Source organism: Lissotriton vulgaris, chromosome 4_1 (genome assembly GCF_964263255.1).
Source record: "Lissotriton vulgaris chromosome 4_1, aLisVul1.2, whole genome shotgun sequence".
Classification (NCBI taxonomy): Eukaryota; Metazoa; Chordata; class Amphibia; order Caudata; family Salamandridae; genus Lissotriton; species Lissotriton vulgaris.
In genome coordinates this window covers 321,766,868-321,791,376 of record NC_141691.1, presented here as the reverse complement: position 1 = coordinate 321,791,376, position 24,509 = coordinate 321,766,868, and the positions used below count along the sequence as shown (strand labels likewise).

At 44.6% G+C, this 24,509-nt stretch overlaps 1 protein-coding gene across 1 annotated transcript in view; it reads right to left on the bottom strand.

The window, feature by feature from the left end:
- Nucleotides 1-280: 280 nt before the first annotated feature.
- Nucleotides 281-24,509, bottom strand: part of MMGT1 (membrane magnesium transporter 1) — a 72,243-nt gene continuing 48,014 nt past the window's right edge. Inside the window, exons 3-4 of the mRNA XM_086918673.1 lie at nt 13,712-13,815; nt 281-1,870 (exon numbers count right to left, since the gene is read on the bottom strand). Of these exons, the coding sequence (XP_086774799.1) occupies nt 1,708-1,870; nt 13,712-13,815 (267 nt within the window). The 3' untranslated portion in view covers nt 281-1,707. The remainder of the gene's footprint in view (nt 1,871-13,711; nt 13,816-24,509) is intronic.

Below are 24,509 nucleotides of genomic sequence, written 5' to 3'. Positions count from 1 at the left end.
GAAACGGTCCTGGGGGCCGTTAACATTCCAAGGCATGATTCATAGAGAAGTGCTTAGTAGAGGTATCGGGATCTGCACAATATTTTAAAAGATTAAACTCCAGTAAATTACCTCCACTTTTGGGACATTTTGAGCTGGTTTTTCAAACTGGGTCAATTCCCTTAACAAAACAAAAAAGCATGATAAGAATTACAGAGGCGCTACTGGCCACCTCAAGAGGATAACGTTTAACAGTGACCACTTTAATTTCTGGTTGCATATAAATCAAATGCAAATATTACTTTCTCTTAGCAGCTCTTTTATTTAAAAAAAATAACAATAGACTTTCAAATCAGTTACAACATGCTGGGCAGACCTACAAGGTCGAACCATGGAATTGATCATTTTATGCGCAGGCAACATTAAACAATGTTTGGTATAGTATCAGGGATACCTGTTCAGAATGGCCTACATTTAGGGTGAGGTGGCTGTAAAAAGAAGAACTTGAAGCAAGCCCTACATACAAATGATAAAGAAATGGTATTTCAACAGATAACACCAACAACCAAGTTTTGCAGAAATTATTCCATTTGATAACTGTTTACTGCTACATTTACATCGTGTTACTGGATGAAATATCTCAACAGCCACTTACTTTCCTGTGGTACACCCAGCCCAGTATGGATCTATCTGAAAAGGCATAGTGCTTTGGGATCAATATCTGTTTTGCAGGTTAGTGCTTTAATATTCCTGTATAGGGAATATTGGTCTAAACTTCGTGCATTGTGCGATTCTCTCCTAAATGATTAGTATGCAGTATATGCAAGCATGTTCCAGTAGAAATCATTAAACTGAACACAAAACACAGGTGTAGTACTTTTTATAAGACTATAAAGTAAAGTCTTGCTCACTCTACAGTGCCTAGTAGATTATCCAATGTACAGTTTTCCAAACAACTCTTAAAAATTTATACAAACCATTGGTAAAGGAAAAGAATTTGTGAATCAAATTTTCAGCATAATTTGCCGCCATGTTGGTTAGTAGTCCTTGGAATAGGAAGGCAACCAACAGCCATCGTTGCTTTCAGATCAAAGTGAACAAAAAGGGTAAGTGTTGGTTTTAAACTAAATAAAATCCATCAATATTAACTATGTAAGCAAGTTTAGAACAGAAGAAATAAGTGGCTAGGTTGAAAATGAATTAACTGTTTGATGAATGTAACGTCCTTCAGAAACTTGAAAACGAATAGTACTACTCAGTAGCACTTCACAAGGCAATGACAATCTTTAATATAGCTGAAGTATTCAGCTATTCTAATTAAAGCAATGCTCAACAAGTCCCAAAAATTAATGCAGGGCAACAAAGCCGATAACGTTACAAGAAAAGGGTTCCCCTTACACCCTGAGAAAACTACATTTCCATTAAAGTAGTTATCTTTTTAAACAAAAACATTTAACTTAAAATTGATCAACTGCAACATTGTTTAATGTATGAAAGACCAAATACAATTTCACAGCATAATCGTATCAATAAGTTACACTGCATTGCCTTTTTTACAATTCAGTCATTTTTCATTAACAGTGTACAAAGAAGGTCCTTAGTCATATTTTTTTTGTTATAAAGTCTGGAAGATCAATATAAATACTGTTCCAGAAAAATAAAAAAGTGTTTACATCCCAAACTGCAAGGTTATTTCAGTGTCCATTCCTATTATCTTCAGTAAAAATCTTAACGACGCAAAGGTTCAAGTTTTCGTAACTTCAGTGATGGGTTGGATGAAAAAGTAGCTTGGCTTGAAATAGAATCCTCCAAATCTGGGGGCTGGAACAAAACTCTACCACGATGATTAAATGCATAAAAGGATGGATGGTTCCGTAATGTATCAAATGTCCTATGAAGGATGAAGAAAACAGATTTAGAAACTGCAAAATCCAGTATAGTAAATAAACTGTAAAGATTTACATGCAAATACGATTGTGCAATATAAAAGGCAGCGACTATACAGATCGTCTGCTTTCAGCAGTTATGCCGAATTACAGAGTAATACACAACAGCCGCATACGCCTCAGCCCCTGCCCCGTGTTACTTCCGGTTTCTTGTGCCTACCTCTGGACATCCTCTCCTGAACCCATTCAAAATGATTTCAAAAAATCTGGCATCCTGCCGCACAAACTTTAACATTACCTTCCCCTCCCAGTGTCATATTAAAAAACAAAGTAAAAAAACTGATTTCCCGTTACCCACTCTCTTCTATTCCCCCTACCACCCTCTGAAGTTTCGCTCACCCTCTTAAGCCCAGAGCTGTACTCTCTACATTCCAATGAAGCAAAGAGCCAACATTGCACTGACAGGCTTTCTGAGAGAATGGCCACATGGCCTTTAATTCCCTGTGGTATCACAGATATCATAAGAGGAAAATAACTTGTTTTCTGTTGCTGCAGCATAGTCACAGTGAACAGTTCGAGTTATAATCCTGTATTAATATTCATGCTGCTGGCTCTCCGTGAGGTTCATATACAAGTAGTGTTTTTTTCTAAAAGGAATATACGAAACCAGTTACGGGCCTGTAAGGATAGTTTTGCAGCTTGAAACACCCCCTAGATTCACATGCTTTGTACACGCGTTGTGCTTAGAGGGCTTTATTTTCTGTATGTATTTTTACTCAAGGACATTTCCTTTTGAGTTATAGGCAGTACCTTGGGTGTCTTATGCTTGGACCCCTTCGAAAGTTTATAGGCAAGAGGCACTGTAGGTTGAGGGGCAGTTTCTATGAACTCCAATGTCTCTGACGTTCACGTTTTTGTGGTACCCTTGAGCTTCTTTTGACCTCAACATAATCAGAGAAATCAATCCCCTCTATCGATGGAGCACTCCTCTTGCTGATTTTCTAACTCAGATAGCCCATAAAAGAGTAGGATCTGATGGTAGAGGAGGGGGGAGTAAGACTTAAGGCTCAGTAAGGCATTCAATTTGGGAGTGGAAGCTAGCCAGGAGATCTGGACAGCCGCAAAGAATGGATAGACAGGAGGAAACATGAAAGAGACAGACTGAGGGGGTGGAAGCCTTAAAGACAGATGGGAAACAAAGTAGTACAAAGGAGCGCAGAAAGCAAAGCAGATGAGGAGTGTCACAACATAATTGATGGAAGCAAATCACAGAAGAAAGCAACAAATGACCGGGTTAGAGTTGGTAAAGTATAACCAGCCTAACAGCAAAAGCAAATCTGAGCCAGAATTGGCATAAATTCAGTTGCGGAGAGAGCAGTGTTACAGAATAGAGTGTCAGAGTGTAGTAGTGTAGAAAGCAGTGGTGTAGAGAACAGTGATGCAGGGTAGAGTGTAGTGACATTGAGTGCAGCTGTGTAGAGTGCATTGGTGAGGAGGGCAGTGGTTTAGGAGAAGAGTTGCGTGCAGTGTCAATGTGTGAAGGTGCCGCTCGTAGGCTGGGACTGTGTGTCCTTTGCCGTCCAAGCACTTCTTGCCACTGCGGATAACCGGGGAACAGAAACCGCGCACATCAGGAGGAGGAGACCAGGGACTTGGGACTGCGAGGTCCATCGGGCATTGCACCAACACTATTGGCCGCAGCTGGGGCCTCTTCCTGAGCCCGCCCACTGACCGCTCATCAAGCCTCGCGGCCCCTGCTCCGCGGGAGCCGCTCGTAGGCTGGGACTGTGTGTCGTTTGCCGTCCAAGCACTTCTTGCCACTGCGGATAACCGGGGAACAGAAACCGCGCACATCAGGAGGAGGAGTGACATTGAGTGCAGCTGTGTAGAGTGCATTGGTGAGGAGGGCAGTGGTTTAGGAGAAGAGTTGCGTGCAGTGGCAATGTGTGAAGGTGCCGCTCGTAGGCTGGGACTGTGTGTCCTTTGCCGTCCAAGCACTTCTTGCCACTGCGGATAACCGGGGAACAGAAACCGCGCACATCAGGAGGAGGAGACCAGGGACTTGGGACTGTGAGGTCCAGCGGGCCTTGCACCAACACTATTGGCCGCAGCTGGGGCCTCTTCCCGAGCCCTCCTACCTATTTAAGTCACGCCTAACCACGCGCACGCGGGACGCGCGCGGGACACGCGCGGGGCGAAGCCCGGGCCAAGGGCGGGCCCGTTGTAGCTTGTTTGAGCCTGAGAGAGACCGGACCGGGCCATCTCTCTGGGCATCCCCTTGGTGGATATCCACAATTAGATTCCGTGTGCCCCGTCTCATCTAAGATCCAGACACTTCAGGAGTAACGCACCATGACAACAAGGGAAACACGGAGTAAAGCGACAGCTGCGTCCATCATGGCCACAGGTACTTTGGATAATTTCCTTATCAGAGCTAACACTGTAGTAAATAATGAACTGTCGGCCTTGGAAAGACAGCTAACAGAAGGCATTGAAAGTACTAGCCACCCAAAAACTTTGAACTTAAATATTACATCCCCGGAGATAATGGAGGCCTCCCATCTATCCCTTTTGGATAGTATTGATCAAACAATTGAGTCTGTCCTACAACAGCTAAGGTCCTATTCAATCTCCCAACACGATTTACAGCGATCTGCATCTGAAGTCACCCCACCTCCATCGTCTGATCCAGCCCTGACTCAGAGTGAAGGGAGCGAACTAAATCTATCTCATGCACGGGGTCTTCGAGAAGGTGCTATTTCCAAAAGAAAAAGATCTAGACAATCTAAGGCGGTTAAAAGGGTGAAATTGGATCATGCCTCTAGTACTGCTGCTAACATCTCTGGTACAATGGACCCCTCTCCTCTTACGACTTAATGAAATTGGGACTCCACTACAGACCTCCCAACCGTCTGTGCTAGGGGAGGCGGGTCCATTCATTTTTGGTGAGGGCTCTTGTGGAGGGGGGGGGGGGGGGGGGAAATCGGTCTATATCACTCATTGCCAATGTTTTGCGGAAGCTTCTAGAAACCATTTGTGTGCGTCTTGATTGTATTGACACTAGACTGCAAGCTATTGAAAATGTCACAGGGGGTATGAAGGAACAACTAAGAATTTTGGGTAATAGCTCCGGTGCAACAACTATGTATGTGGAGAGTTCTCCTCATGCTAATTTGGCTACTATCCCAGCCACAGGTCTTACTATATCACCTATGACAATAACTGTACCTATAGTCAGTCCTCCCACTTCTGCCCCCGCCCCTCTTTCGAGGCAACTCACCGCCAGTTCCTCTAGTGCAGTAACCAAAGTTACCTGTGACAACAATCCCACCAAGGCAAGAAAAAACGCAAACTAAGATCAGCGACCACACCACCCAGAACGCCCCCTCCTTAAATCGGTCATACACAGTCAATCTGCCTCCAGAGGCGGCAGCCCATACCGTAATTTTGGCCGGAGTACCAGAACTTTCTAGCACCGCACCAGAACCCTTTGATTCGCTAAAAAACAAGGTGATTAGCTGGTTGAACATCCACAGGCCTCTGCCACCAAACTTAAGAGGGGAAATACTAATGGTCAGGCGGGTTCCTTGGGTGGGGCACACAAGAAAGGAAATTAATGGTGATTGTATCCTGGTAACTTTCAGGGGTTCTCAGATTGCCCCGCATATGACCAACTGGCTGGGCAGTTTGGGAAACACTATGATCCAACTGTTGCCATTGTCCTTTTTTTACCCGCCTAGAAATCATAATTTGCATCCTAGGGCCAATGATGGTTGGACAAGGGTGGGCTTTGCCATCGATGGTACTAGGTATAGGCCTACATGGCAGGAAATGCCAATGTAGATCAATTACTTGCATCCCGACAGGTATAGTTGTTTAGAAGAGGTGGATTGACTGCATCGAGATGTATGCAAGGCAAGAAGTGATAGGGCGGTGCACTCTGCAGCAGTCCTAGAGACTGCTCCAGACATCGCTGATACTGATAACTCTCCCGCTGTCCTTGTCCCAAATGGCCAGCCGAGTACTATTACTTTAGAATCCCCCACATATTCTCCTAAAACTGCTCCTGACTCCCATTCATTAAAAACTCTTTCCTGGAACATAGCGGGTCTTTGTAATAAACTGGCCTGCCCTGACTGGGGTTCATACATTGACTTGAATGACATATGCTTGTTCCAAGAAACATGGGCACGGGAGGAACAATATCGTCTGGGATTTGCCTCATTTTCAGTTGCCGCTAAATGGGCGGGAAAAGGTCACCCGTCTGGGGGGTTAACAATTTGGGTGGCAACACATCTAGGCTGTAGTATTAAAATCATGGATACAGCTACAGATGACGTCCAGTGTCTAATTTTGGAGTGGCCAAATGGATTCAGACTGGCAGTGGTTAATGTCTATTCAAGACCCGTGAGTGCCTCGTTTGAGTCAGGAAACATTGAGGAATTATCTTCCTTTTTAACCAACATCCCTGAGGGTCTTATGTTTGTGGTGGGAGGTGATTTTAACTCCCAGTTTGAACCATTGGAAGGTCTGTTAGATGCTGTAAATCAGGGGGAGGATGCCTGGGAAATTCCTCAAGTATCAGGTCCCCCAGCAAGAGCATGAACTCCTCTAGCTTTACAAATTACTTCATTGATGTTGACCCACTCGATAAGGGCGTGTAACGGGCACGTAAAGTCTGTTATACCACCTGCCTTTACTTTCCATCAGCTAGGGAGGAGGACACGCCTTGATTACATCTTTGTGGAGTGCAGGGCATGGAAAAGAATCCTAGATTTTAGGGTTACTCAGCGGGGGGGAGGGGGGTGATCATCACCCATTAATTCTAGATCTTATAATTCCGGGTCCTGACAGGGGCATTCTATCACCTCAACCTGACATTCCTAACACGTCCACTCTATCTAGTAACAGACGTAGGGTAAGATGGGACAAGTTGGCTAAAAATCCCAATGGGTTAGCCAAATTGTATACCCAGATAATCCCAGTATTGGAGGATGTTGCCGTACTCATGGAAGAGCATCCTTTGGACTCCTTTCATGAAAAACTGGGACAATTACATAAGATATTACTAAGTACCATAAAAGAAATTCTAAATCCCATAGGACCAAGCAATGGTGGACTTCATAGGAATCCATCCTGGTATAACAAGGCATGTAGGCAGGAGAAATGTGACCTTTTAGAGGCCTTGAAGCAGAATAATAATCGGGACCTCATAAAAGCTAGGAGACAAATATATAGGAACCTTACACGTCATGCCAAGGGCGAATGGGAAAATGAGAAATGGGCAAATTTAACCTCAGCACTTGCGGTCAAAGATGCACGTAGGTTCTGGTTAATTGTGAGCACTGGCTCTCTTGAGCCAGACCAGGCAGTAACACCTAATATCGCTCCTGAGGTATGGGAACAACACTTTGCCGAGCTCTATAAGGAAGATACCCATGGCACAAATGCCCACATGCCTGATATAGTAAGTACTCTGGCCTCTGACCCGCATGACCTCAGGTTTTCCCTAGTCGAGGTCCGTACGGCAATAGCCAAGCTCCCTATGGGAAAAGCCCCAGGGTTGGACAAGGTTCCGGGGGACCTTTATAAACCTCTTACCTTCTGGAGACGGCTTTGGGTTACACCTGAACTTGTCAGCTATAGGCGAGAGCTCTCAGAACTTTTAAAAACACCAAATGTTTGGAACTTGCCCTGGCTGAAATACATTAGGCAAGAATTTGACAGCCTAGGATGCCCTCTATTATGGTCTAACCCTGAAGAAGCGTGTAGAGGTGTATCCCGGCGGGAATTGGTTAGCCTGTACTATGATAAAAACATGTCCGCCTGCCTAACCAACGCAAAAATTGGTACAATGACGAGATCATTTTTGGGTCAAAAGGACTACTACAAACTGGAATCTGCTTTTGATATTATTCGCCCTAATGCCCATAGGAAGCTATATCTCCAATGGAGATATGACTCCCTACCAATAAGGGCCTTGACCGCACGCTGGCATCCTAATGCCCCCAGAAACTGCCCTGCGTGTAGTGCTGAATTAGAGTAGGAGTTACATCTGGTTTTCTTTTGCCCTTCCTACAAAACTTCTAGGAAGAAGTGGATTATCCCTACCTGCAAAAACCTGGGCATCAGGCAGTGTTCTCAATCATATCGAATATTAAAAACTGACCTTTCGCCAATAATTATTTTTGCGGTCACAAAATTCTTGGCTGCCATGTGGAATACCAGAAGAGAGTATTTGGAAAATTGAGATCCATTACAGTTGTGTAACTTGCCTAGTTGTTCTGGGGTTTGTGGTGATCTGAGGCCTTTTATAGGGGTCTGCCCCAAGATTTTCTGTATGACAATGTTTTTACCATAATTTTAATATAACGGAACTTGTTTTCATCTTAATAACTGTAATGATATTTGATGTATTTTACTGTGCATTCTTTTATGACATTTTCTATGTCGAAATAAAGATGAAAAATGAAAATGAAGTGGCAGTGAGTGGAGTAAAGAGGAGTGGTGTAGATTGTTTCAGAGTAGAGTGAGTGGCACAGAGAGAAGTGCAGTTGCATAGAGTGTAAAATGGTGTAGAGTGGTGTACAATGGATTGGGGTATAGTGCAGGGGCATAGAGTTGAGTGTTAGAGAGTAAAGTGCATTGGCGTAGAGTGGAGGGTTGCAGAGTGGCAGAGTACAGTGGCGTATAGTGCAATTGTGCAGAGTAGATTGGTGTGGCCTAGACTAGTGTTATAGAGTGCAGAGGGGCAAAGAGTGCATTGGCATAGACTAGAGTGGGAGAGGGTAGAGTAGAGAGGCATATAGTAGAGTGGGGTGGAGAAAAGCGGGGCAGAGGGCAGGGCGGGGCAGAGGAGGGCGGGGCAGAGCAGAGTAATTATGGCGTGTTAGCACACTACCATTAGACAATACATTTTAAATTGAAACGACCATTACATTTGCACACTTAAAACTATACCATGCACAGATGAAAATGTGTGGCAACGGCACCACCTAGTGTAATGATTTATTTTGATCATATTTAAGTATTTGTTACCCACACACTTCAGAAATAGTAAGAAAATCTGCTTCATTTGGATTCCTAATTCTGAAATACTTATGCAGTGCATTTAAATGTTGTCCCGTGCTAGAAAAAAAACTCCCCATCCAGCAAGATGGTCACATAAATCATCTCACTTTAAAGTCAGAGAAAGAAAAGTAAACTAGCGCCCTCGGAAGACAGCACCTGACATTTGACCTCAGCCTTTGAACGCACTGCATACATGACGAGATAAGGACAAGATTTACAGGCCTGTTTACAGAAAGCAAGCTTGTGGAAGAATACAGCAAACACGATTCAGGCAACGGGAGAACAAACTATACCTGGAGAGCCTAAAGCTAATCAAGCCTGCAAAAATAAAGCCGAAAATGTGAATTACAAACCACAAAGCCAATGGTATTTAGATAGGTGGAATACATTCCTAGACCAACTTCCTGAAAGTCCCCAAGATGTATTTAGCAAACCAGAGAGCTGAGCTGTCTGGTAGTCTGCAACCTGAAAAAGACCAATGTGTATGTGTACTTTTTTAAAGGAAGTGCATTGATCGGTGATTTTATGTGGGTTGCTTTTAATGCGGTTCTATTCTCATTGGTCTTAACCTATAGAGCATGACATCTCTGGTCATGTAGTATTAGGAACCAATCTTTTACTGTCTAGCAGAATCCAGCAATAGGATTTGTTACTGAATGGGTAAATAATTTAGAATTAGAGAAGGTAGGTGAAAACCGGACTACGGTCCCAGTGATAAGCAGGGATAATTTCTCGAATGAGGATTAAGACTATTGTGTGCATTTTCATTAGTTTGAGAAAAATTAGTATTGACAAATGTTGTTTACATCTTGATATACATAGGGAATGCAAATTTCCTGTCCACATCTCATGCGTGTGAAGACCAGTGGAGGCAAAATATGGAAAGCAGGCAAAGAGGACATGTCTGTCACTTGCTTGATTCGTGCCCTATCTTATTGTGGCAGGGAGCAAGAGATGTGCTTAGATTCCAGCTGGTGTCTATGAGCCTGACGGCTGCTCTGGGAGCTGCATGGGTCACTGTTCCTCGCACAACTGAGCCCAAAATCTGCCTAAAAACATTTAGTGCGAGTTGAAGCTCATTTTGGTACGCTTGTCCTTCTCGGTGTTCAAAAATCCACTTTGTGAAATGAGGATCATTTACCTCAGCACATTGATGTGCCAAGATATTTAACCCCTAAGGTACACCTTTATCAGGAAATATAATGTGTTTCAGTCATTGAAATTCCTGTAGCATCAAACAGGACAGTTGCAAACATTACTGTACCCAGAGGACAGTGCAGTGATGACACTCACCATTGGTAATAACATTAAATATCAACATTCAATTTATGAATCGAGGGTAATATATGTAGGCATGTCCAAACAGATGCCTATGACCACCAGGGTACTGTGCAAACAGGGGATCAGCATTGAACATTGTGCAGAAGAATATTTGCCAGTCAAATACTTTGCTACAAAATGCTTACCCATGAAGTGCTCACCAGTAATGCTTGCCCGTCAGTCAGTAATTTGGTTTGCCACAAATACCCAAGGTGGCAGTAGGGAATGGCTTCCTTGGGCAAGCATCGACCTGGGTGGCAGGATAAGCGGAACTCCCTGCTCACAAGAAGGAAAACTAATCTAGCTGGCCAGTTAAACGAGAAGATGGACCAGCTGGGTAAACCACCTAGCAGTCCAAAGGAATACTATGTCAGCCATCAAGTGTAATGCAAGTAAATGTGTTGGCCATCTGGAAACGCTGAATAACCTTTAACCCCTTCGCTGCTAGGCCCCCCCCCTTGTGCTAAGCCTTTCTTTGACTATTAGGGGTAGTTCGCGCTTAGGCCCCTGAAACTTTTTGACCACATAAGGTATATACGCCAAAATTGGTCCTTTTCTTCCATCATGATGGGGATTTTAGAAGTACCCAGGGTTTGTTGATTCCCCAAAAGGGCACACAGAAATTAGTCAACATACAACAAATTTAGTTTTTTAGGGGGGGAAAAGGTGCTGCAGAAGAAATAGTCTTTTTTCCCTCTGAAAATGGTATCAACCAAGGGTTTGTGGTGCTGAAATCACCATCTTCTCAGCTTTCAGGGATTGGCGGACTTTTGCAAGACAAACAAACTTTTTACACAGTTTTGGCATTTTACTGGAGCATAGCCGTTTTTTGTGCTTTCACACTGCTTACAATTAGGTGTAGAAATGGGAATTAAAGCAATAATGGATCCTGGAAAGCTATACATTTCAGAAAAGTAGATAATATTCTGAATTCAGCAAGGGGCCATTTGTGTAGCGCCGTCAAGTTTTTTTTTAATAGAAACTAACAGTTGAAAATAAGAAAAATTGAAAATGAGTTGAAGAAAACAGCACTTTGTGCCATTTTCACCTGTGACTGGGGGTGAATGTTTTGCCAATGTGCAACATTCCGTCCACCATCTTGTGTGTTTTGCTGATCGCCCGATGTGGGAAGGGTATGCCCAGTCGCAGGTCCCGTGCTCACTACGCCACTGGAGTCAAGCTGTCCTGGGTGATGACGGCTGATAGCCAGAAACCGGTCCTAGGATTCTTGATTCCGGTCCAGGGAAGACATGGCTTGGAAGTTCGGGCTGGACTGTTCCCATGAGGCACAGGGTCAAGACTGATTTGCATATGGTCATGTCTGAAATGGGGTGGCGTGGGGAGAAAAATAACGATGGATTAAACCCAGATCTGTGACTCTGGGTGAATGTTTTGCCAATGTGCAACATTCCGTCCATCATCTTGTGTGTTTTGCTGTTTTCACCTGTAACTTCTTCTAAGTATGACATTTTTTTTTAAAGCATTATACCGTTGCATCCGCTGGACCCTTCTGGTAGTGAGGATATATAGGACGTGTAGCTTCACCAAGAACCTGAGGAACCCAGAGCCAATAACCGAGAAGCGTCTTGCAATTGTCTTTCATTGTGTACCGGGTATATAGATATTCATTTGGTGAAATAGAGAGTGAAAAATAGGTATTAAAAACACATGTATTTCGGAAATGGGAACAAAAGATAGAATTTAGAATCAGTAGCTATTTGCTCATCGACGAAATTGTGAGCACCCATACTAGTATGTGAATTATAGGCCATTTTTCAAAGCGACTTTTTTACACATTGTCTTACATTTGGAAGGTAGAAATGCATCGAAAGTCAATAGGTAATAACAGTTGCTCAACAATTCTGTGTTCCTCTAAGTCTCCTGATAAAAATGCTACCTCACGTGTGTGGGTAGGCCTAGTGCCCGCGACAGGAAAAGGCCCAAAACGCAACGTGGACACACCACATTTTTAGTGAAAACAGACTTTTTTGTTTATTGCAAAGTGCCTCGCTGCAGATTTTTAACCCTAGCTCTGCTGGCACCCAGGGAAACCTAGCAAACTAAACACCCAGAGGAATTCACGATGTGATGCCTTGTGTGGCTCTCACCAGGTTCTGTTACCCGGAACCCCTTGCAAACCTCAAACTTAAAAAAAAAACGAATTTCTCACATTTCTGTGATGGAAAGTTCTGGAATCTGCATAGTCCACAAACTTTCACCCACGCCGCATTCTCCAAAGTCTCCCCCAAAAATTGTACCTCACTCGTGTAGGTGGGTCACGTACCCGTGACAGGCAAGGGCCCAAAACGTATTGTAGAACTTCAAAATTACTTATCACAAACAACTTGGTTTTGCAAGGGAGATGGGGGGGGGGGGGGGGGGGGGCGGGGGCACATGGTTTTTTTTGCCCTAGGCTCAGCAGCCATTTAGGGAAACCTACCAAACCCACACATTTCTGAAAACTAGAAACCCTGGGGAGTCCAGGGAGGTATGGCTTGCATAGTTCTCCCAACGTTACCCTAAACAGAATCCCCTGCAAACCTCAAATTTAGCTGAAAAAAATCAGTTTTTCCAAACATTTTTGTGTGGCATTACCGTGCCGGCACAAATGTCCTACCACCCAGCGTTCCCCTTGGTCGCCCGAGTAAAATGATGCCTCACATGTAAAGGTGGGCAGAAGGGCGTGCGACTGCGAAGGGCCAAAATCATAGGTGTTGAGGGTATAGCACCGCGATCTGCGAGCGCTACATTTAAAAAAATATATATGTTTTTAGTCAATTCTGCATTGCAAACCGACACAAGTGAGGCATCATTTTTATCGGGAGACCAAGGGCAATACTGGGTGTTAGGAAATGTTTGCCAGCGCGGTTATCCCACACAGAAATGTAAGGAAACTTATTCTTTTTTAGATACATATGTGGTCTGCAGGGCATTCTAGGTTGGAAAACATTGAGAGATGTCGGCAAGTCACACAGGTCTGGAATTGACCGGGTGTCTAGTTTTCAGAAATGTCTGGGTGTGGTAACCACTAATGATTGCCAATTCCAACAGTCCCCAAAGATTATGGTGCAAGTGCCTTAAACGTCTGATTGAGATTGCAAAAAGAGAGCAGGAAAAGGAGTACAAGGCTGGAGCTTAAACACAACACAGGAGAACGGGGTAGGTGTTATTTATCAGACCAAATCCACTGGAAGTGAGCTGGCAGGCCTACCCCAGAACTCTATTTCAGCAATTTGCTTATGGGTAGATTTCACATACTTAAAACGCCCTCTCACAGTAAAGCAAATTAGAATTGTATAACTTGCTTAAGCTAAAATGCAATTGAAGTATCGTTTCAACATAATATGCCATTCGGTTTCCCAATGGTCAAGTTGCCTAAGAGAAAATTAAAACATAACCAGAAACATGATTAGACTATTATACTTTTTGCATGCACTGAAAAAAAGAAAGCATACTTATTTTTTAGTTCTGAAGTTGCATCCATGTCTTTAAATTCTCCTGCGATGTGTACAATTCCATAGCAGCTTACTATAAAAGCCAATAGTGTTTGAAGAACTATCTGCAAGGTTAAACAAAGTAAGCATTTAGGGCTGCACAGTATACACATAACACACAAAAACAAGTGTTCATTTAACAATTTCTAATCAATTTTTATGGCAGCAGTCAAGTGATCTTGGAGGATAAGAAAGATGGTTCCCAAAATTAAATCACAAATGTCAAACAACTGAGACAGAAAAAGAGAAACCAGGATGTACCAATGTGATAAATATTATAATGTAAAATGTTCTTGCTTTCGTAACGGAAAGTTAATTGTAGTAAGGACACAGACTAGTATGCTCTGCTTTCTCCACTTTACCTCCAGCAGCTTTAGAACTTAATAAAATACCTTTCCCATGAACCAACGGGAAAGGAAAGAGAAAAAACTTCAACTAATCAAAGAGTACAATGTCCCATAAGAGTCTGTGTCTTCCTCTAAGCCACCTCTTTCTTCATGCGACAGTAGCCCAAGAATCTGTCATTTTTACTCCAGCTTGGAACTCTCCAAAACTAAAACAAAAGGTGTATACCAACAACCTAGCTCAAAAAAAAGGTATTCATCACGGCCAAAGGACATTATTCAACAAGAAATCCTGATTATTCAATCACAATTCTTAATGACAGATCCATTATTAACATATAACCAAGAAAGAAAACAAGTACCTATAATTCCTCACAGAAATTCATCCATGTATGTTCAACATAATATACATATAGCCCTTGAAGTCGATGGTGGGGAATGGTCTCTTGGAACTTCGGGTGGAATAATTCTCGCCTCTGTCTCCTTAATGTAATTGAAAGCTAGAAAATGTTACATTCTATGTCAGGACCTGGGGCGAGGATTATGCTTATTCACCACCGAAGGTGCTATATCTAGGACTGACTTGAAATAAAACCTCTTCAACATGGAATCTGAGGACCAGTCAGCTGCATCGATTAGATCAGTCAGCCTTGCTCCTAGATTGAAGACTTTTTAAGCCATAGCTCCTCTTACAGAGTGGGCTCCGAACTGTGACACAGTGCCTACTAACCTGCACTGTCCATCGTACCCACTCAATGGTTGTGGATGATGGGGCCTTGAAAGGTTTTCCAAAGGATATAAGGAGTTGAGGCTACCCTGGAGGCCATAACACGTCAGTTACATTTTCATAGGCCTTAAGACAGCATATCACTAACAATTTGTGCACCTTATTGAAAGCTGGGTAAGAAACCACCTTGGAGTTGCACTTCGTCCTTCTGGAAGGGACGAAGATAACCCTTTCAGGGTAAACACTCTAGCTGAAATGTCCAAAGCTCGAACATCTTAGACTTAACGTCATGACACCAGGCATAAACCATAGCCAACTTACCTGACAAGTCCTTTCGAGATAATCATTCTGCCACAACAGAAACAAATTCAGAACTCTATTGCCATCCCAAATCGAGGAGTATATCGGTTCCGGGGAAGAGACAGCCGGATACTTCTCATTAATTTACTCAACAGAGGATGTTCACCTATCTGATATCCCTGCGGAGTGATAAGACCCACTGAAATGGCAGGCCTGAAGGTGTTTACTGTCCTAAATGCCAGGCCTTCTGTTGCGAAGGAAGATAACAAGTTCATGACGTGGACAATATCTGACCCCGTGGGATCTGCACCTTTTTGCAGACATTGATGAACCCACATCAACCATGCTGATCTATAACTAAGAAAGTCAAGGGGTTCTCCATCTTTCCCTTTAATCATCGATGTGGTTAGTCACATTTTTCCCTGTAAAGCTCCAGAAGAACTGGGAACCAAAATTGCGATTTCCAAATCGGTATGATCAATATTATGGTTGCCTATTGTCTCCTCACGTGGGCCGACAGCCTCATAATCACTGAACAGGGGAAATTCATAACCCCGCTCCAGTGTCCAATGTTGAGGGAATGAGACCGTTGCAGCTGCAATCGGGTCTGGTTTCCAGCTGAAGAACCAAGTCATTTGATGGTCCAGGCTTGCCACAAAACGGTCCACTGTGAATGGTGCCCAACTTTTCTCTAGTGCTGAGATGACTGCTTCCAGGGGCACAAGTTCGCTACACTGTTGGCTTTGCCTGGAAGGTATTACAGCATGACCGACACATTGTTGTCCAAATAAAACATCCAGGAGGTCCTTGGCTAGCTCCGCGAGGACCTTTCACTTGGAGCCTCCTAGATGACTGATATACCCCACCGCAGAGATATTGCCCAACTTCAGGAGTACACTGCACTGTTTCTTTGGTCAGACATTGAATGGCAAAGGAGTCTGCTACCAGTTCTAGGCAATTTTTATGCAATTGTTCTCATACAGACCATTTTCCTCCTGAAAAGATACTGCACATCATGCACCCCATCCTGACTTGTTGGTGGCCGACTATTATGATGTCTGGATCTGAACCAAAGATTGCTATCCTGTTCCATGACTCCATATGTGTGAGCCACCATTACATCTCTTTCTTTACTTGGTCTGTCAGATAAAGCAACCCAGAGAATATCAGGCCTCTATGGAGGTTAAATGCCTGGAGTCTTTGAAGGGCTAGTGGAGTGGACTTGGGAGTATTGCCTGTATTGAGGAGGACAAAAGTCCCACTATGAAAACGATTTGTCCCTGGGATGTTTGCTGCTTTGAAAGTTTTGTGCAGCTCTGGCGGAATCTTTGCTATCTTCCGGGAGGAAAGACTCAATGTCTTTTCTGATGAGTTGATGACGAATTCCAGAAGGTACTCTGCCTGGCCGGAGCCAGAAGAGACTTCTTCTCAATGACGAATGTAGGTGGCAAAACGGAATTTGAGAACAGAGAAATTTGTTGTTGAAACCCTACACCGCCTAAAAGACAAAGGCTTCCGAGATCAGGGACCTCCAACTGTGAAAGAAAAATGCCAGAAAGAAGGGCAAATTCTCACCTGAAATATTTCCTCGGGAGCTGCCTCTTTCTCCACAAGCCTTCTGGGGTCTTCTGGAGTGTAAAAAGCCCCCTTCACCTGGTTTGATGCAGCTAGTGGTCGTGTCTGGAGCCTTGACCTCTTAGAGGGCCTTGGGGGAGAAGAGGCATGACGAGCGACCTCTGCCAAAACTGGCCCCGGCAAAATCCTTGGGTGGAATTTTCTCTTCATGGAAGCCTGTGCCGTGTCCAGGGAGGTGAATGTGGACACAAATGTTCCCAGTTCTTTAATTAACTGGTTGTCAAGCAACCCCTATTGTTCCACTGCAACCACTTTGGATGAGGCCAGGTCTCCCAATTTGGGGCCCAGCTTTATAAAGAGGGAGCGACGCCACTAGTTGATAGGGTACAGTTCGAGTTTCCCAGGAATATGATGGACCTCTGGGCCCAACCTGCCAAAGGATACGGAGGTATGAGGGTACAGGACAGTTTAGCCTCCATTGTCATGTCTAGTATTTTTGTGAAGAGGAGGGGCGGGGGAGAGGGGGGGGGGGGAGGGGACTGTTACATCGTGAAGTTTATCCCTACAGGACCGCCAGGATTGGTCGATGCCCTTTTTTGGGTATCAGAAAAATTTCTCTAGGAAGGTGGGCATTTTAGTATCTCTCTCTCGGAGAGAAGTGCAACTTTTCCCACCAAGAATAGTAGTGGGCATTCCACTTAAAGACAAGCTCTCATTTTCTTCTCCAGGGACTTAGGAAGGTGGCTGGGCACATACTTAGACACCTCCCCGGTCGGTTACCACTTAGGGGAAGAAGGGTGCATGAGAACTTCAAAGTCTGGCATTTCAGAGGCCCAACCTGCCCAAGGGTAGTTTGAGGCACCTGGTCTAGGGCTGGCAGAAAAGTGGGCCAAAGCCCAGAAAGGCCTGCTTTGTCATTGGAGTCACCATGGGAATCCACCCGCCCAATCTGGGGGTTAAGATGGAGCACAACAAAAAAGCCTGCTTTAGCCTTTTAACGGTACACGGTCGACCCCCAATTCCTGATTGAGTTTGTCCAGGCGTTGCACCGTGGTAGTGGCTTCCTTGCTAACAAATTGAAGCCACCCCGGCTGGGATTGTTCTATGCTTAGGTTGAGGAGTCCTGGATACACATATACCCATTGCATAAGTTGCCTCTTAAGAGGTTCTATATTAGAGTTCACAGACTGGGGTTTGGAGGAGTCGAATGCCTCGCAGAATTCGTCATCTAAGGTAAGAATAGAGCCTGACTTTTCCACTATGTAATCCCTTTCCATCTCCTGCATGATGCTCTAGGAGGATCTTGATCAGAGGCCTTGCAGCTGTGAGCAGGCTCTCAATGGGGCAGTGGAGTGAAACAAGCAGAGTTCTGTGGGTGTCCGAAGGATACGTAGTGGGTCCTGCCCTGGGATAATTACAAACTCTAGGTATATGTAAGATTTTGGTCTGGGCCCGGTCCCTGTGGCGCTAAGCACTGGATGTAGAAGAGAATGAGGAAGAGGGGGGGGGGGGAATGGATTACCGACCCAACCGCGTTTTTGTAGGCACCGCTAAATGCAAGTAGGAATACTGACCCCAGCGGGATGTAAAGGCTTCCAGGCTGGACGGGAAGGGCAGAGGCGGCGCTGGGACTCTATAATCTGTGCCAGTGGGCAAACCACAGAGCAGCGAGATGCAGGTCTGTTCTCATACAAGCCTTTGAGCAACCTCTAGCAGGCAAAGAGCTCCATCGTGCTTAAATGGCCCCTGTCAAAGATTTCAACAGCACCGCGAACTGAGCACTAAGATGCATTCCTACCCTGTAAGGGAGGAAAATGTTAAGGAACCAACAATAAGCGACACTATCTTAGTAACCGTAAGAGGCAAAGAGACATTAGTCTGTGGGCTGCTAGATCAGGGAAGAAAGAAGAGGCTTAGAGGAAGACCGGGACATAGAATGTAAAAGCTGCTGCAGTTAAATAAAGTGGAGAAAGTAAAGGATAAACCTCACCTTCAGTCCGGACATAAAATACCAATATAACAAAGCTGGATCTTGAAAACGAGAAACTGGTTTTATTTTTTTTTCAATGCGCAGATGCCAAGTAACATTGGAAAGATAAGGACTGCAAGTATATTAGGGAGTTGAAAACACCTTGAGAGCAGTTCGACATGAGGTCGTATTGAGGCCTACCTCTTACCGTTTTGTTAGGCCCCATTCTGCAGTATTTACACTACCTGTGATCAGAAAACCTACAGTAGAAAGTTGACTTCTTCACATATCTTTAACATTCCACTAACCAACATCCCTCAATCCTCTTGGTGTCTAGAACCCAGCATAAAGCACCTTTACAACTGATCCAAAAATTGTGTTTCTCAGTTCTGAAAAGCTGTAGGAAAGGTAAAAAAGGCCAGATATCCTGAATGTACAAAATCACCAATAATTACCAGATACCGAGCATTCTTATTTTCTTCACAGGTACAGTATGCAGAATTCCAATTTTGGTATCCACTCAAGTGCAAGCATAAAATCCTTCCTCGACTACTACTTCGGTGCTAAGGTGGACTGAATATTCTATCCAGCCCTGGAACAAACCGTACACATACACTACTCTCCATGCACTGGAATGGATACTCACCTAGTGCAGGACATTGCTCTGGCACAAGACATTTCAGCCAATCTTTAGGTCAGATTGTATTTACTTTTACAGGAAAATTGATATTTAGGTGGGCCAGAATAAATCAGAATTAACTTTTTGCCACCATAACTATTTCAAGCCTTGATAGTCAGATTAGTGACCCATACACTAAAAAAGAACCAACAATTAATCCTAAAACAAATATGGGCTAATAAACTGCACAGTTTCTTGATGAGGTGCTTGCACAGGGGCTATGGATTAAACACTAACCACTAGATGCCCTCTTACGATCACAAGTGCACACAATCTCTAACCCACTCCACCTTTAAGGGCCTTACTTTACTACATTGGCTCTCCTTTGCTATGTTGCTCGGTTCCTTCCATAGAAATATCCCACACAGATGGTACCATTTACTGTCTATTGAGAGGAGAGAACTAGAACCAGCCAGCAAAGAGCAGTAGAACTTTGGGGACCAGTTGTCAATGGAACATTACATAGAAATCAAAGGGACACCACTGAAATGGTTGGGCTTTTTCTATCAGAGCGATCCCAAATGGTAAACGGATGGAGCTTCACAGAAAAAATAAATAATTTGTTCTTCAAGAAAGAGCAATCGGAAGCTACAAGCCATCCAATGAAAATGATGGTGAAGAAGTTCTTATGTTCCAGGGAAGGGACAAACATAAGGGAAAGGAAAGCCACTGATAAAGCAAGCAAACGATTGAGCAGTAAGCCAGCCCATGCTATGCAATGGGCTGGCTACCGGCCCACCGTAAAATTTTGCAAAGTCCACAAGAACACTTTCCTGAAGATCTAAAACGGCCTGTACACAAAAGTCTTAATTTGTGATGGATGGCAGATGTTTCTATGTACAAACTAAGTGTCACTCACCCAGCTTCCTACAGTTAGCATTTTTTCCCAAACTTTGAATTTTGGATACATTTAGAAATATTGGTCTTCATTAAATCACAAATACTACACCGGTGTCAAGTTTATGCTATTTCTTTACAACCCTACGGCAGAGTGTGTGGACAGGTAGTTAGGTACAATGTAATCCAAAGGCATGTTAATGTCATACAAGTTTCAGTTCTAGCATAAACTAAATAGTGTCTAACTACTAAACTATACTTGAGTAGACAGCAATCGATAGAGTGACTGAAACTGAAGTTGCCTGCCGTTGAGCATGAACTCGGTCAGATGCAAGACAGCAGGCTGGGGTGCTTAGGAAAACATTTCAGTTGACCTTTATAAAGTGTGCGCATACTGAAGGTACATAAATTAAAGAGCATCTCAGATTACTCCTTAGATGGATACACCAATTAATAGCTTAACAGGAACCAGTGCGTTCTTATCTCAAACATTCTCTCCATTCGTTTTTTTTAGTTCCCACCTATGTGAGGAGTTTGCCTGCATCCTGTTTGCACTATGTATTCTGCAGCCCAACCAAGTGCATTGTCATTAGTGGTCTTTCTCTAAATAGCCCTTCTCCATATGTCCTGTGCCAGTATGAACAGCATTTGAAAGCTTGTTGCTACCAGTTTGTTGCGGTAGAACATGGTGGTTGTATTATCTGTCTTCATCTGAACGGCTCCCCCACTTCCCACAAATTAACTATTCTGATAGAGGAGACTGTTAGATCTAGCATCCTTGGTGTGGTTTTTGTCTTTAACCCTACTGTTTGCAGACTGTTTTTTGTTGGCTTTAGGATTCTGCGCACATTACCAATGCTAACCAGTGCTAAAGTACTTGCGCTCTCGCTCTTAAACATGGTACAGTTAGCTTATACCCAACTGGCATTTTTAATTTACTTCTAAGTCCCTAGTAAATGGACACTGAACAGACCATGGAGGCCATTCAACCCCCAACTGATAGCAGTATGACTGTCGATCTGGTTACCCAAACACCCCCGGCAGCTAAATTCAAGAAAAATAAGCCTAAGCAAACTGTTGTGGTGGAGGTACATGGCCCTCCACCCAACAAGCGCAGAAGAAAGACGAGGGGGGGCCAGGGAAAGACTAAAATCCCCCACTCAGATTTTGGGAAAAATTATAAGCCGGCACACACTCCAAACAGGCCCATTGAGAAGGCACCTACGGTCGCTGACCCCAAGGGTACTAACATGAATACTGTAGTCACCAATAATGACATAGGGGCTAAGCTATCCAATATAGTACCCTCTGCTACATCCCTGGGGAACATTGAATTTCTACTAAGATCACTCTTATTGCCAATTAGTGAGAGTCTGAAAAAAGTAGAGATCAGGCTTACCATCCTAGAAGCCACCTTAACTAGTTTGAAAGCCACGGCTAGTAAACAGACAAAAGCCGACGGGCCCAATCTTCCCTTAGGGTCCCTCACCCATCCACAAGAACCTCCTCCCAACGCAGGACCCACACAGGGTGCTGCCGTTGTTACCTCTTTGCAACCACTCATGTCTATCCAAGTCCCAGTTCCATCGAACATCCCTAATATTATGCCTCCCCAGATAGTGGCTCCAGTCTCTCATAGTTCAGTTCCAGCCACAAATCACTGGGCCCTACCAAACGTGTGTATCTCCCCCCCTCCGTCGGCAAAGCCTGCTCCCAGACCCCGAAGACCAGACTTGTCCCCGGAAGTGAACAGCCGTATGGTAGTATTGGCAGGTGCCCCCCCTCTTGAAAGGGGTGAAAATGAAAATTTCCTGTCACTCAAGAGGAAAGTCATCAAGTGGCTCAACTGGAACAGACCCTAACCGCCCCACTTTAACAACGAGATCATCATGGTCAGAAGGGTACCATACTGGGGAGGACGAAGAAAACAATAGTATGGGATTGCATTATGGTGTCCTTTCGAGACCCTGGCACTGTTTTACATATTTGCGCAGGGTCAAATAGATCACTGGACTCCACCATACAGTCATTGCCAGTCTCCTTCTTCCCCCCACCCGTACGCAGCACGAGCCAGCACAAGGCAACTGGACAAGGGTAGAACGGAGACACCGGTACAAGGAACACGCGGCACGTCCTTTTTACCAACCACCTGACACTCCCTTCTTCCACTACAATCGCTTTAACTGTCTTGGTGGGTTGGACGGGGTTGATTGACTGTCCACAAATCCAGCCCCCAACCATGTGACCCTGGACATTGACCCATGTGCTGCCACTGAGCTACTTGGATCTACTGTTGACAACGTCCCCGATGGAGCAAACGTGGGGGCATCTGGGGCTGCTCCCCCGGACACTTCCTCCTCTGCAACCTCTACTACGGAGCACTTGAGACTCATCTGGTGGAATGTGGCCGGACTGGCTAACAAATCGAGTACCCCAGACTGGATAGCATACATTGAGACTGGGAATGTCTGTATGTTCCAGGAGACCTGGGCAAGGGAGGAACACACGCACCAGGGATACCAGTCATTTATTATCCCGGCCAGGTGGGAGGGCAAAGGTCGCCCTTCTGGTGGACTAACTACGTGGGTGGCATCCCACCTGGGGTGCGAGGCCCTACGCCTACCGGTGCCATCTGGCGATATTCTTGTGGTTCTACTATCCTGGCCGAATCAAGCAAAACTTGTCCTGATTAACATCTACTCGAGGCCAGTGGGAGTTGCCAGGGAGTCACCCACCATTGATGAACTTTCAGCTTACCTAGCCGAAATACCAGGAGATCTACCCTACATAGTGGAGGGGGGATTTAAATTCTCATTTTGAGCCGCTGCCCGGCCTCCTAGAGGGATTACCGATGGAAGAGGAGGCCAGGTGGTTAGTACCTTCTGTAGAAGCCCCTCCCCCGAAGGCATGGACCCCCGTAGCATTGCAGATCACAGCCCTCACCCTAAAATTCGGAATTAGAGCCTGTAATGGGCGCACCAATTCAGATGTACCCAGTAGAACTACCTACAATAGAGCAGGAAGAAAATCCCGTCTGGATTAGGTCTTGGTACAGATAGTGAATTGGCCCACTATCAAGGACTTTAGGGTTACTGAAAGGCTAGATAGTGATCACAATGCTTTAGAACTTGATCTCATCCATCCTGGCCTTCAAACCCCTGCAACAATGAGAGGAAAACAAACCTGAACTTCTACTGGCTAATAACAAAAGAAGAATCAGGTGGGAAAAAATAGCCTCGAGTCAGGAGAAACTCCCGAAGCTTTATGCAGGGTTAATCCCTATTCTAGAGAGTGTAGGAGATTTAGCCATCGAGGTGGGCAATAAAGACACACTGGGCAAACTTTACCAGGCACACTAGGACCTCAAAGGGCGCCGCCCCCATCCTATTCAGTAACGTACAAAACTCGAGGAGGGGGCAGCCACATAAATCCTCGTGGTATAACATAGCCTGCAAAAAGGCAAAGGGAGAAATCCTCAGAGCTATTAAGCAGACCCTCCAGTTTATCGCGATTTCGCGATTCACGAAAAAAATCGCGAAATCGGCAGATTACCGCGATAATAACTATATTGGCCGCGATATTTACAAAAAAGTGTCTCTACCAGGAGACAGTAAAACAAACAATGCCTTTTATTGGCTGTGCGCCGCCCCCACACTCGTGTGTGTCAGCAGCTTCCCAGGACACACACAGACAGTCAGCAGCCGCACCCGAGTACTTCACAGGTCATTAAAAGACCTTTCACTTGGCCTCCATTGGATTACCCGGGCTCACGGGGCATTCTTGCAGCAGACTTCTCAGGAAATGGGCTGCGCGCTCGGGCCGAGGGTTCTGTAAACAGGGGTTCAGCGGACTTTTCAGCTCTAGTCTGCAGCTGAGCTTTTGATATAACCGAGGAAGGTTTTTCGCGCTGCTTTTTAAATATATCAACAATAGGGCATTTGTGTGCTTTAGACTTTTCACTGTACATAGCAAAACAAGAACAGACGTCTGACCACAGTAACATGATACGTACAATGTAGGGATGTTTTTTATATTTCATACGGACTTGTTGACCGCTATTTAAAATTACAATATGATGACGGCAAGATAAGGTTCCTGAGACAGGGATGGGGCCACAGGAACGCAGACTGCATGCCTCACGGGCTGTCGGCATATATCCAACACTGGTGTAATCATTTAAACCTTGGTAACATAGTCATAGAATATATGTGTAACCAAGACAACATACTTCTTAAAGAGGGTTACATCACCACACCCATCCCCTAAAAGACTGATGTTGCCTCCCAAATGCTATATTCAACTGCCTTTAGATCGTTGGGGCTGTTCCC